This window comes from Aquarana catesbeiana, linkage group LG01 (assembly GCF_042186555.1).
Source record: "Aquarana catesbeiana isolate 2022-GZ linkage group LG01, ASM4218655v1, whole genome shotgun sequence".
NCBI lineage: Eukaryota > Metazoa > Chordata > Amphibia > Anura > Ranidae > Aquarana > Aquarana catesbeiana.
This window is the reverse complement of record NC_133324.1, coordinates 768,139,728-768,153,222: the sequence shown is the minus strand read 5'-3', so window position 1 is coordinate 768,153,222 and position 13,495 is coordinate 768,139,728. Positions and strand designations below refer to the sequence as shown.

The window sequence follows — 13,495 nt, the reverse complement described above, 5'->3', positions numbered from 1 at the left end:
TATTCACATGCACCTGTCATTCCAGCTGCAAGAATCCTCTGATTACTGCTGCTGGAATCTGGTGTATGTGGTAAATGCCCATGTGCAGGAGGCCAAATATCTATTCTGTTTAGTTATTTTAAAGTGTGAAAACTTTTTTTTTTATTTGTAGGTGTGGATAACGTGCTTGGGGAATCCTTGTACAGTCCAGTTTTATTGCTGTGTCTCAGCTAAGGGGATTTACCCTGTTTGTTTGTCCTGATAACCATTGTTACTGAAAGTGAGGGAAAATCCCATATTTTTAGTTGTCAGCAGAATAGGAAAAGTGGGAAAATGTTCCCACTTTATCCTGTGCCAACTGTGTCAACTTCAAGTTTACCAAATCTATGTAATGTGATGACCTGCCTAAACTATTCATTCAATTTGTATCCAATCAGACAGGCCCTTGCACTGCATGCTTGTACAATCAGATTGTAACATATGGTTCTTGCTTCAGAGAGATTTCCTCTACAGGACAGGAAGTGAAATTTTCCCATAGATACACAGATGGCCAAAAAAAAAAAAAAAAAAAAAAAAGGATCTTTAACTGTATCCTGCTCTATTTAAAATGGGGAGGGGGAGTTTTATCTATAGATCACCTGATCTTGCTGAAATGGTGTTTGCATTTGTTATGATGTCAGTTTGTCTTTGTGTCTACACTTTATTCATTGTGGTTTTCTCATGCAGTGACATTTGGGCTTTGGGCTGTGTCCTTTATGAAATGTGCACTCTCAAACATGCGGTGAGTGGATTCAACTGAATCAAATGTGTCTTCTATATCCTGGAGCAGAACCAGACACTGTTGTTACTCTCTGATTTTAATGTAAAGGTCCTGTGTTTATTTTTGTTTATATAATGTTATGGAGTTTACATGGTCACTTAAAAGCTCCTAATAAAGTGCAGATTTATATCTTTCATGAATACCAGTCTTTGGATAGACACATCAGAATTCCTACTTCAACAAAACTACTGTGACTGTATACTGTGCATAGAGCATACCTAATAAAAAATGAATATATATACATACGCTATATTACCAAAAGTATTGGGACACCTGCCTCTACACGCACATGAACTTTAAGGGCCTCCCAGTCTTAGTCTGTAGGGTTCAATATTGAGTTGGCCTACCTTATGCCGCTATACCAGCTTCAACTCTTCTGGGAAGGCTGTCCACAAGGTTTAGGAGTGTCTATGGGAATGTTTGATCATTCTTCCAGTCAGGCATTATTGTGGACGAGAAGGCCTGGCTCGCAGTCTCCGCGCAGTCTCCGCTCTAATTCATCCCAAAGGTGTTCTATCAGGTTAAGGTCAGCACTCTGTGCAGGCCAGTCAAGTTCCTCCACCCCAAACTCGCTCATCCATGTGTTTATAGACCTTGCTTTGTACACTGTTCCAAATCATTTGGTGGAGGGGGGATTATGGTGTGGGGTTGTTCTTCAGGGGTTGGGCTTGGCCCCTTAGTTCTAGTGAACTCTTAACGGTGTCAGCATACCAAGACATTTTGGACAATTTCATGTTCCCAACTTTGTGAGAACAGTTTGGGGATGGCCCCTTCCTGTTCCAACATGACTGCGCACCAGTGCACAAAGCAAGGTCCATAAAGACATGGATGAGCATGTTCGGGGAGGAGGCACTTGACTGGCCTGCACAGAGTCCAGACTTCAACCTGATAGAACACCTTTGGGATGAATTAGAGCGGAGACTGTGAGTCAGGCCTTCTCGTCCATATCAGTGCCTGACCTCACAAATGCGCTTCTGGAAGAACGGTCAAACATTCCCATAGCCATACTCCCTAAACCTTGTGGACAGCCTTCTCAGAAGATTAGAAGCTGTTCTAACTGCAAAAGGTGGGACACCTCCATATCAAACCCCACGGACTAATGCCCCGTACACACGGTTGGACTTTGTTCGGACATTCCGACAACAAAATCCTAGGATTTTTTCCGACGGCTGTTGGCTCAAACTTGTCTTGCATACACACGGTCAAACAAAGTTGTCGGAAAATCCGATCTTTCTAAACGCAGTGACGTAAAACACGTACGTCGGGACTATAAACGGGGCAGTGGCCAATAGCTTTCATCTCTTTATTTATTCTGAGCATGCATGGCACTTTGTCCGTCGGATTTGTGTACACACGATCGGAATTTCCGACAACGGATTTTGTTGTCGGAAAATTTTATATCCTGCTCTTAAACTTTGTGTGTCGGAAAATCCGATGGAAAATGTGTGATGGAGCCTACACACGGTCTGAATTTCCGACAACAAGGTGTGTACGGGGCATAAGACTGGGATGCCATTAAAGTTTTTGTGTGTGTGTATGTGTGTGTGTGTGTGTGTGTATATATGTATATACACACGTATACATTTATTTATATATATATATATAGTGTGTGTGTATGTATGTGTATATATATATAATTATGTGTGTGTGTGTATGTGTATGTATGTGTATATATATATATATATATATGTGTATATATATATATATATATATATATATATATATATATATATATATATATATATATATATATATATATATATATATATATATATATATTGTTTTGCTTGTGTCTATCTAGCAAGGTTACTCTGTGGTATAAGCAAGGAAGCTGAGATTTCTGCAGTGTGTAAATTGTGCTTTTACTATACAGAGATGCTGTACATACAAAACTATTAAAATCTTAGGAATACAATACAAGACTGACAGAACTCTATAACAAGCAAAATGCCTATCAAATGAACAGCCTATAGTCTATATCAGTACAAATACACTTAAAATGTACTTATCTTCTGTTACTGTGTGTTCTCCATTGGCAACGATTTTTCGGGAGCATCAGGCACTGTTCTTGTATCATGAGTGGCGGCTTCTGATCTTCAAAGCTTGATGGTGTGTGTGTCCCTACTCACCCCCTTTTATGTGTCAGGCTGTTTGCCATAGCTACCAAACAACAGGAAACATGCCTGTTTACTGTATCTGTAGAAACAATGGACTGTTGAAAACTGCATCTACATATCCATTGTCTAATCAGGCCAACACCTGACAGTAATCTAACAGTCATTCTTTCAGTTTGAGAGCTGAAAGGACCTCAAACAACTAAATCTTTCTTGTGTACTGTATCAATAGAGACAATAGCCTGTTTAAAACTGTAACAATACAATACAACAATGATATTTACCCCCATTGTATAAAACAGCATTTCAAAAAATAGTGCTAAAATCTTGTGAGCCACAAATGGGTTAATGCCTCCAATGTGAATAAATGAACCTAATTCAGCTGCACACACTAACCACGTTCCATACCGTGTATATGCCAAAATAAAATAAATATATGTGCATGCGCTAAAGGCTATAAATACGTGAACAAAGAATATAATAAATCTATAAAATATTGAAAATTACAAACAGTGTCAAACGCCTGTGAAGAAAGTGACTAAAATCCACAATTGAATATATGAATAAATGGTAACAAGCAACATGCAAAAAAAAAAAAAATGTGAGAAAGAAAAGAAAAAAATCTTTTAAATAATTAACAAAAATATATAAGTGCTACTTGATAAATAAAGTGTCCGAAACCAATTCATACAAATGAATATATCTCAGTCCAAACCATTCACAAGAGTATATAAATCAAAGTGCACAATAGTGTCCAAACAAATAGCAGGCATTCCTCATGCTTGTATTTATGAAAAAGTGCTAAATATTCCTCATGCTCTTCTTAAGAGATGTGCACGTTATGGCATGCTGCAGTGCTCTCCAGTGACCCCCAATGGATAATGCGCTCACCTTAGAGCGTGTGACACAGTGGCTAAACAGTGTCAAAACACGCATTAGAGCCACTCCAGGGCTCATACAGGGTCTGCTGGTGATGATCTGTACCACGCTCAAATGGTGACACATATAAAAGAAAGGAGACTCATAGCATAATACCGCCAGGAATTTATTTGAAAAGCCATAAAAACAATCCCTCCAGGAGGGTACTCACAATGCTTGGGTGCGTCAGTGCACCATCCTATCCAAAGTATGCAATACAGATGAATCCTGTGGTGTGCGGTGCGGTGTACAATCCTCTGCCTGTCTGTGTGTAGAAAGCTCCGTCCTGCCCTTCCCCTACGCGTCTTCGGCACAGGGTATACGTGCCTTCATCTGGGGGATCTAATAGGACGGGCGCTCTATGTGTAATTTATACTATCACAGCGGCCATTTTGCCTGGGACCGCTGACATCCTAGTGTTCGGCTCCAACAGCGGCCATTTTGCCTGGGATCGCTGACATCCTAGTGTTAGGCTCCAGCTATGTAAAAACAACAGCAAATGACGCTGTATGCCGGCCTTGATATTTAGGAAAAAGCAGGAAATGAAAAGCTATAGTAAGCGGTGTTAACCCTATCTGCATAAGTATAATCCTAATCCAGGACAGAGCCACACATCAGAGTAGACACCACATCGCACACCACAAATAATGGTAATTGCACTAGCGATTAATATATGGAACATCAAAAAACTACAAATGTACTAATCTAATGGCATAATATATAACAATAAAAAATATATATAAAAAATTTTGTTTAAAATCATACTGAGAATTAAGTATGTTTCTCGCATCAGTAATACAGCACAATCATCATTGTGGAAGCCTATAAAACCCTTAAAGGGACCTGTAACCTTTATTGCTCTGTAATAGGAAACTCACAGATATGTGTTTAAATAAAAATATTAAAATAAATATATAAAAAAATATTTGAAATAAATATAGAAAATTGATACAAAAAAAAAAAAAAAATTTATATATAAAAATTCAATAATTCTATAACCTAAAAAATACACATCTGGAACACACGCTCTAAGGTGAGCGCATTATCCATTGGGGGTCACTGGAGAGCACTGCAGCATGCCATAACGTGCACATCTCTTAAGAAGAGCATGAGGAATATTTAGCACTTTTTCATAAATACAAGCATGAGGAATGCCTGCTATTTGTTTGGACACTATTGTGCACTTTGATTTATATACTCTTGTGAATGGTTTGGACTGAGATATATTCATTTGTATGAATTGGTTTCGGACACTTTATTTATCAAGTAGCACTTATATATTTTTGTTAATTATTTAAAGGATTTTTTTCTTTTCTTTCTCACATTTTTTTTTTTTTGCATGTTGCTTGTTACCATTTATTCATATATTCAATTGTGGATTTTAGTCACTTTCTTCACAGGCGTTTGACACTGTTTGTAATTTTCAATATTGTATAGATTTATTATATTCTTTGTTCACGTATTTGTAGCCTTTAGCGCATGCACATATATTTATTTTATAAAACAGCATTTGTTTGAGAAATCTACTCAAGCCAAAAACTGACAATATCTCTATGACCAACCACTATTGTGTAATGTTATGTCCCATGTATCCTAAGTCTGATTAATTTAAAAAAATCATATTGTAACAAACGCAACACATTCCGCCCTAGATTTTTTTTTCTCAGACTACACACAAAATCTCTAAATTACTAAACTCATTCTAAACATTAATATTCCTTGAATGCAACACCTCCCTTTTCTGTCACTGAGAAGGTGTTTCAGTCTTTAACTAAAAAGTTAATTAGAAAGTCCATTCTAAAGTTCTTTAGAAACAAGTCGAGGCTTGTAATACATCAAAGGCCTTGCTCTCCACAGCTCTTGCGATCTTCCGTTATTCTTTCCATCATGTAACCACTTTTCTCTGGTCTTCCTATGGATCAAATCGAAGACAGCCTGTGGAGTGGAAAACAAAGCGGATTATCTGTTCCTTCTAATAATACATAAACAGTAGATCCAGGCCCTTCAGCTAAAATCTCTCCTCTAAATGGCTTCTTGCCTGGATATCTGACTAACACTTTGCCCCCTGCCTGTACCCACTTCTGACCCTCCCAAAGAACATCATTAGGGAGGAGAGGAAATATACTGATATTTCCCAGAAGATCACTGCTGTTTATTTTGTAAGGTTTGCTGTTATGTAGCCTCACTTTCCACTCTTGCTGGGAAGTATCCACTAACCAGTCAGAGTCCCAGCCACTGTCTTGAAGCTCATCTGTCAATGCAAATGTAACTTCAAACCTTCCTGCCAAATTCCCTCTCATTCCTAGATAGGCTTCAGCTTCAGATACGTCACTCTTGGTTTATATGTCATGGGAAGCAGTAACATGGTGTCAGTAAAGCCCTGTTCTTTCAGGAACCTTACATAAATACTGAACTCTGCACTCCAGCTGTGGAATCTGTGCCCCAGCCCCTACCATCCTCTCATATGGTGTGCTTTTGGCTATTGGCCTAGAATTTAACAAAATGACTGCCTGTGTGAGGACCCGATCCCACCCCCTTAGTGTATGTGTGGGTGTAAGTTTGCGTATCTGGTCCTTCAATTGCGCCGTTGTATCTTTCAATCAAACCAGCTGCCTATGGATGGTATGGGATGTGGCACAACCAGTACACTCCAGAATCTTTGGCCCACTGCTGTACTGTTGATCCGGTGAAGTGTGAGCCGTCATCACTTTGGACTTGTTTGGGACAGCCATAAGCAACAAGTTTCTGGAGCAGTTGAAGCGTTGCGGCTTGATCTGCACGTTTGCAAGGATGAACAAGCATAAGTCCTGAATAGGTGTCCACTGCAGTGCAACAATATCTCAGTCCATTGTTTCCCCGGGGCAGGAGACCGATGAAGTCAATCTGCCAGATCTCTGCAGGCCTCTCCCCCCTCTTAATCAACCCGGTGGAGTACTTTTGCAATGGCCATTGTCGCACTTCTCCACACACTGTACAGTTCCCTATTACAGTCTTTATCATGTCCATGGATGTAGGCAATCCTCTCTGCTGTGCCCATTCATATGTTGCTTTCTGCCCCAAATATCCAGATTGCTTGTGGGCCCAGTTGGCCAAGTTCATCAAGACAGGATCAATTGGCACAACTGCTTTCACTTTGCCGATTTCATCTGCAACTCTGTTTATAGTTCTCAAAGTCTGGGACTAGGGGCACATGTGCATCAACGTGCCCCACTTTTATGGTGCGGGAGTGAGCTTCCTTCCAGATGTAGTCCCAGACTTCCTTGCCTCCCCACACCACCTTTCCATGAATCATCCATTCATTGGACTTCCACGTGGGCATCCAAGTTGTCAGTCCTTTAAAAACCGCCCAGCTGTCAGTGTAGATAGTGACATGGGAAGAAGGATCCTCCTGAAGAGTCATCACCACAGCTTTCAGCTCTGCATACTGACTGGACCCTCCAATTCCCGTCTTCTGCAGGACTGTGTCTGTACTTGGGTTGTAGGCTGCTGCTGTCCATTTACGTCCAGACGAGGTGACTATGGCTGAACTATCAGTGAACCACGCTGACTCCTTCATGTCTTCTGACAGACTCAAAGGGTGGAGCCTCTTGAATGGGGGATGACTGCAGCACAGGAATTTCTTCTTCTGGCCGGGTGCTGGTAAAAGTGACAAGCCCAGCCAACTGTTTTGAAATGTCTCTAACATCCCCAGCTGCAATACCCCCTCTTTCTTGAAGGTACCACTTCCATTTCATCAGTGTCTGGTTCTGGGCTACAGCTGCCCTAGTGGTCAGTCCATTATCTCTCACCCATCCTACTATTGGCAATGCAGTATGGATGGTGACTGTGTCCTTTCCTGTAATGGTCTCTACATGTTGAAGTGCTGTGTAGGTCCCAAACAGGTACTTCTCTAGGGGCGTGTATCTCTTCTGTGCCCCTGTCAGTTGTTTGGACCAAAATCCAATGGGTATTGCTCTGTCCTTTCTTTTCATTTGGCTGCCACAGACTCCAAGATATGGTACAATTCTGCTCCACTACATCCAGCTGAAATGGTACTCCTTGTCTCACAGGTCCTAATCCCTGATGCTGCAAAATGGCTTCTTTAGCAGCCAGGAATGCAGTCCGCTGCTCTGAACCCTATGAGAACTCAGTCTTTTTTTTCTGGTGACATTATATATAGTCCTCAGAATCAGTCCAAGATGTGGGATGAACGATCTCCAGAACCCCACAACTCCAATGAACTTCTGTGCCTCCATTTTGGTAGTAGGGGGCGACAGAGCCTGGATAGTTTTCACAACTGTCTCTGGAATTTCCCTCTGCGGCCCAGTCCACATCATTCCCAGGAATTTCACTTCTGTGGCAGGTCCTTGGACTTTGTCTCTGTTGATAGCCCACCCTCTGTTCTCCATGTGCTCTATCAGCAGGTGCAGTGCTTCAGTTACATCTTCTTTTGTTCCAGAGATCATGATGTCATCAATGTAGTGGAACACAGCAACTTTCAAATTCAGGGTACTTAAATCTCGGGCAATCAGTCCATGACAAATCGTTGGAGAATGAAGATAGCCTTGCGGAAGGACAGTGAATGTGTACTGGTTGGCCGTCCCACACCATAGCAAACTGGTCTTGACACTCTGGATCTATTAAAATTGAAAAGAAAGCATTAGCCAGGTCTTTCACAGCATGATATTCTCCTGCATTTTTAGCAATTTTCTCAACAATTTAGATCATATCTGGTACAGCTGACTTCAATGGAGGTGCCACTTTGTTTAGACCTCTGTAATCCACAGTCATTCTATATGTCCCATCAGGTTTTTTTACTGGGAACACCGGAGAGGAGAAAGGACTTACAGCAGGTCTAAGGATCCCTACTCTCAACAGTTCTTGAATAGTCTCCCCAATTTCTTTGTGGCCTCCAGGAAGTCTGTACTGCTTGAGACAGACTGGCTTCTCTGGTGGAGGAATGTAGACAGGGGTCCATTTTGCATGACCTCTGACCACAGCCTTCACCGCCCTAATCCGATACGCTTTATCAGGATACCCGAATGTGAATGTACCTCTTTCAGTCTGAATTGACTGACCCTGAAATACATCCATCCCAAGAATATTTTCGGGTAACTCTGATACCAAAACATTTGTCATAAATCCTGATCCCTTGCCAATAGCTGGTGTAGTTTGTCCTCCCAAACCTTCTACATAAATCAATTCTCCTTTGTGATGGGAAGGATTTCCTTGCAAAAATGTAACTTCGGCTCTGCTATCAACTAAAGCCATTACATGTGTAGGAGAAGATGACTTCCCCCACCATACAGTGACAGGTGCATATGGGCGTCGGTCTCCTGCTGTCACTGCCCTCACGGCTATTACAGGAGACTCACCTTCCCTTCATAAAGGATAAGAAACCTCCCAATCCCCTTTTCTGATTCTCTCTAACTTCTCCCCAGGATAAAGGGATTTGGGTTCATGTTCAGTTTTGGGAATTGGTTTGGGGCTAACAGGAGGGGTCTGTTCTGTTTTCTTTAAGTCCAGGCTGTTGTTCTCTTCACTAGGAGTAGTGTTTCTAACCCTGACAGTTTTCCCTACTAAATGTTTCCACTTCTTCAGCATTTCTGCAGTAGAAATCCCTTCTATCTCATCTTTAGGTACTCCTGCCTTTAATAGGTCCACCCACATTTGTTTCCTAGAAATAACTAGCCTGGTTTTCTCTTCACCTCCTGTCTTCTCTACCCCATTCCCTTTCTTCTCTGTTCTTTTCTGCTTGTATTCTTCCTGTTTGGCCTTGACCTTATCTACTGCCCTGACAGGTTTTGTTTTCATCTCCTCTAGCTCCCCCAACTGGCTTAAAAGCTTGTGGCTTCATGATTCTTGCTGTTTAATCCCAGGCCTCCCAACAAGGACAATAATGGAGCCCTGAGATTAAATGGCACAGACTTCATCAGCTTAGAGCGCAGAGCAGACGTAAAGGGTTCCATATCTGGACCCATCCATTCTGGAAATGTATTTAATCCGGTTATACAACCCATCTCATGTAACCTGGAAATACCCTCTCCATGAGTAGGTATATTCCAGGTCAGCAGGACTAGCGTATACTCGTACTATTCCATCTCTCACGAGGTCTAACAGTGAAAAATTCACGCTAAACTCTCGGGCTTTTCGCATTGCCTGATGCAATTGTGGATCATGGGTTAACAGTCCCATAGTCACTGCTTCCTTACCTGACAAAACAACACTGTCTGCCCCTTCATCCCATAAGCGTAGGAGCCAGGTCAGTAGGGGCTCCCCAGGCCTTTGTTTGTATTGTTTTGCCAGCTCATGGAGTTCAGTTTGTGTAAACTCCCGTACTTCTTCAAATTCATCATCTCTGGGGTTGCGATAATGCACCTCCCCATCTGCCATATCCTCTCTATCATGTTGCCGTTTCCTATGCTTAGTAATGAGAGGTCTGGCATACTTTTTCCTTCGCACTAGCAGATCATCATGCGAAATATCAAACTCTATCTCCTCATCCTCACTATCATTTGAGGAGAGCACATCCTCACAATCCCAATTTTGGGATGTGACAATGGCACATACCCTGGCTTTACCAACAGGTTTACGGCCCTTCCTTTTCCTTAAGGCATTAATTGATTTGGTCATGAGGGCTGCACACCGCTCTTGCAAATCATCAGCCTGACTAGCAGTTGAACGCACACACTCTGAAGCAACTGCTAGCTGTTTTTTTAATACCTTAACTTCTGCCTCTGCCTTCTCCCTTCTATGTGATTCAGTGTAAATAGCATTAAGGAAATACCAACCCACTGTGGACACTGTCCTCTTCTCTTTTTTACTTAAATCCAACCCCTTAAGGCTAAAATCTACAAAATGATCTAAGACTTTATCGCCCCAAGTCAGCTTCAAGGGAGAAGCATACTTCACAAATTCTTTAGCACACTTCCTTCTGGCCACCAGAACCCTCTGCAGCCTTGCTTTTCCTAAACAGCTTACGCAGCATTTTACCTAGCACAAGCTACACAACACACTACAGAAAAACAGGTCTGTTTCGCTTGAACTATAGTACAGATCCCGGACGAGCCCCCAATTGTTTTGCTTGCGTCTAGCAAGGTTACTCTGTGGTATAAGCAAGGAAGCTGAGATTTCTGCAGTGTGTAAATTGTGCTTTTACTATACAGAGATGCTGTACATACGAAACTATTAAAATCTTAGGAATACAATACAAGACTGACAGATCTCTATAACAAGCAAAATGCCTATCAAATGAACAGCCTATAGTCTATATCAGTACAAATACACTTAAAAGTTACTTATCTTCTGTTACTGTATGTTTGTGATCTCCATTGGCAACGATTTTTCGGGAGCATCAGGCACTGTTCTTGTATCATGAGTGGCGGCTTCTGATCTTCAAAGCATGATGTGTGTGTGTGTGTGTGTGTGTGTCCCAACTCACCCCCTTTTATGTGTCAGGCTGTTTGCCATAGCTACCAAACAACAGAAAACATGCCTGTTTACTGTAGCTGTAGAAACAATGGACTGTTGAAAACTGCATCTACGTATCCATTGTCTAATCAGGCCAACACCTGACAGTAATCTAACAGTCATTCTTTCAGTTTGAGAGCTGAAAGAACCTCAAACAACTAAATCTTTCTTGTGTACTGTATCAATAGAGACAATAGCCTGTTTAAAACTGTAACAATACAATACAACAATGATATTTACCCCCACTGTATAAAACAGCATTTGTTTGAGAAATCTACTCAAGCCAAAAACTGACAATATCTCTATGACCAACCACTATTGTGTAATGTTATGTCCAATGTATCGTAAGTCTGATTAATTAAAGAGAGAGAGAGAGAGAGAGACCCAATAAAAAGGGTTGAGGACAGGATGAGCTTCCTCCCATTAGTATACAATGGAGCTTATAAGTTTTCTTACTCTTTCTTAGAACAGACAGTGTTCAAATCTAGTTCTCCAACTGATGAGAGCTGCTAGCATGGTACAGACAGGGTTAAATATGGCATACTGCTCTTCACCTCCCCATAAACAAAAAAAGCAAGGTAGAATGTTTTGGTGCTGGAGTTTATTAACCACTTTCTGACTACGCTATAGTAGTCAAAAGATGGCTACAGCACAGTCGTCCATGTGCATCCTTCTAGAACCCCGCCCCCTATGCACCCTATGACTGCTGTGTCCTTTTGGAGACACCTGATCGGGGTAAAGAGCCAATCACAGCGGCCCTTTACCATGTGATCAGCTATGTCCAATCACAGCTGATCACATGTCAACCGACTTACCTGCTGTGTCTGTGTAAGGAAAGTAGGAATGGGCTCTGGCGTGTTCAGGATCCCCCCAGGAAGCCGACACTGCAATTCTGTTAATCACAGGCAATGAGAGATTTCCCGATCTGCAGCTGCACAGATCGGGAAATGTCTCACTATCTGTGATTAGCCATGTGCAGTGTTGACTTCCTGGCGGGATCAGGCAGATAGGTTGGGACTAAGATCCCAAATGCACCAGAGCCCATTTCAAAAGACCTGATAACAGGCAAGGCTGCCAGTACATAGTTTACATTGATTGTGCCCTGATTATTAGTGCAGCCCCATCAGTGCCCATTAGTGCAGCCCCATCTGTGCTTGTCAGCGCATACCACTGAAGAAGAAAAATTACTTATTTTGTTAAATTTTAAAATTTTTATTTTTGCTTTCAAATTTTTTCCTTGATTAGTTTAGTTTGTTTAGCAAAAAAAACCCAAAAAACCCAGTGGTGATTAAATGCCACCAAAAGAAAGCTCTAAATGTGTGGAAAAAAAAAGTTAAGTTTTTTCATATGGGTATAGTATTGAATGACCGCGCAATTGTCATTCAAAGTGCTACAGCGCTGAAAGCTGAAAATTGGTCTGGGCAGGAAGGGGGTGAAAGTGCCCATTATACAAGTGGTTAAAGTTTTGCTATGTAAACAGGGACAGGTAACAACTATGAAATAGATGGTATAATAATTTGGCTGCAAAAGTGCAAATACACTTTAAAGATAGATGAGACATTGGAATGTGATTCAGCCCACTGATGCTCATTAAAAACACTTACTGCAGTTAAAGCCCAACTCCAGAACTTTAAAATTATCCCTTGCAGTGGAGCTGCGCCTGCACTGCAAGGCTTTACTGCACATTTTATCTAGGGGAAAAGAGGAGCACTTTTAATTACCCGATCTTCCACTCCCCTGGCAGATGGCGCTCCTCCATGCTCAAGTGGTTGACTGTCATTCATCATCATTGCATCCATGGATGATGACTTAAGGACTTTAGACCATCAGAGCATGGGGGAGAAGAAATTGTGGCGAACAGTCTAGCAGCATGGAGGATCAAGTAAGACCGTTTTCTTTTCTCTTGTTTCCTAGACCTAAATGAGCAATCACCTATTGCAGTTTAGGCACGGCCCTACTGCAAGGGATCATTTTTAAATTTTCCCAAAGTTGAGCTTTAGAAAATTTCCCCACCACCCTCCTGAGTACAGCCAACTTGACATTCTACTTGTCTCCCGGATCCAGCGATCTTTCTCCTGATAGGGTCTCAACTGACTTCTCTTGGGGGAGCCATACTCTAAGGGATCTGTGGAAGCTGCCATGAGTATCGCTACAAATGGGAGTAATTGGTGCAAGGGCGCTCATGCGCAGAATGAAGAGCAGCTGGCCAGGATCA

At 41.7% G+C, this 13,495-nt stretch overlaps 1 protein-coding gene across 3 annotated transcripts in view; it reads left to right on the top strand.

Moving 5' to 3' along the window:
* NEK1 (NIMA related kinase 1) overlaps window positions 1-13,495 on the top strand; it is a 205,843-nt gene that overhangs the window by 60,836 nt on the left and 131,512 nt on the right. For all 3 annotated transcript variants that reach the window (XM_073606279.1, XM_073606287.1, XM_073606272.1), the window contains exon 7: window positions 706-760. In XM_073606279.1, coding sequence (XP_073462380.1) covers window positions 706-760 — 55 coding nt within the window. The remainder of the gene's footprint in view (window positions 1-705; window positions 761-13,495) is intronic.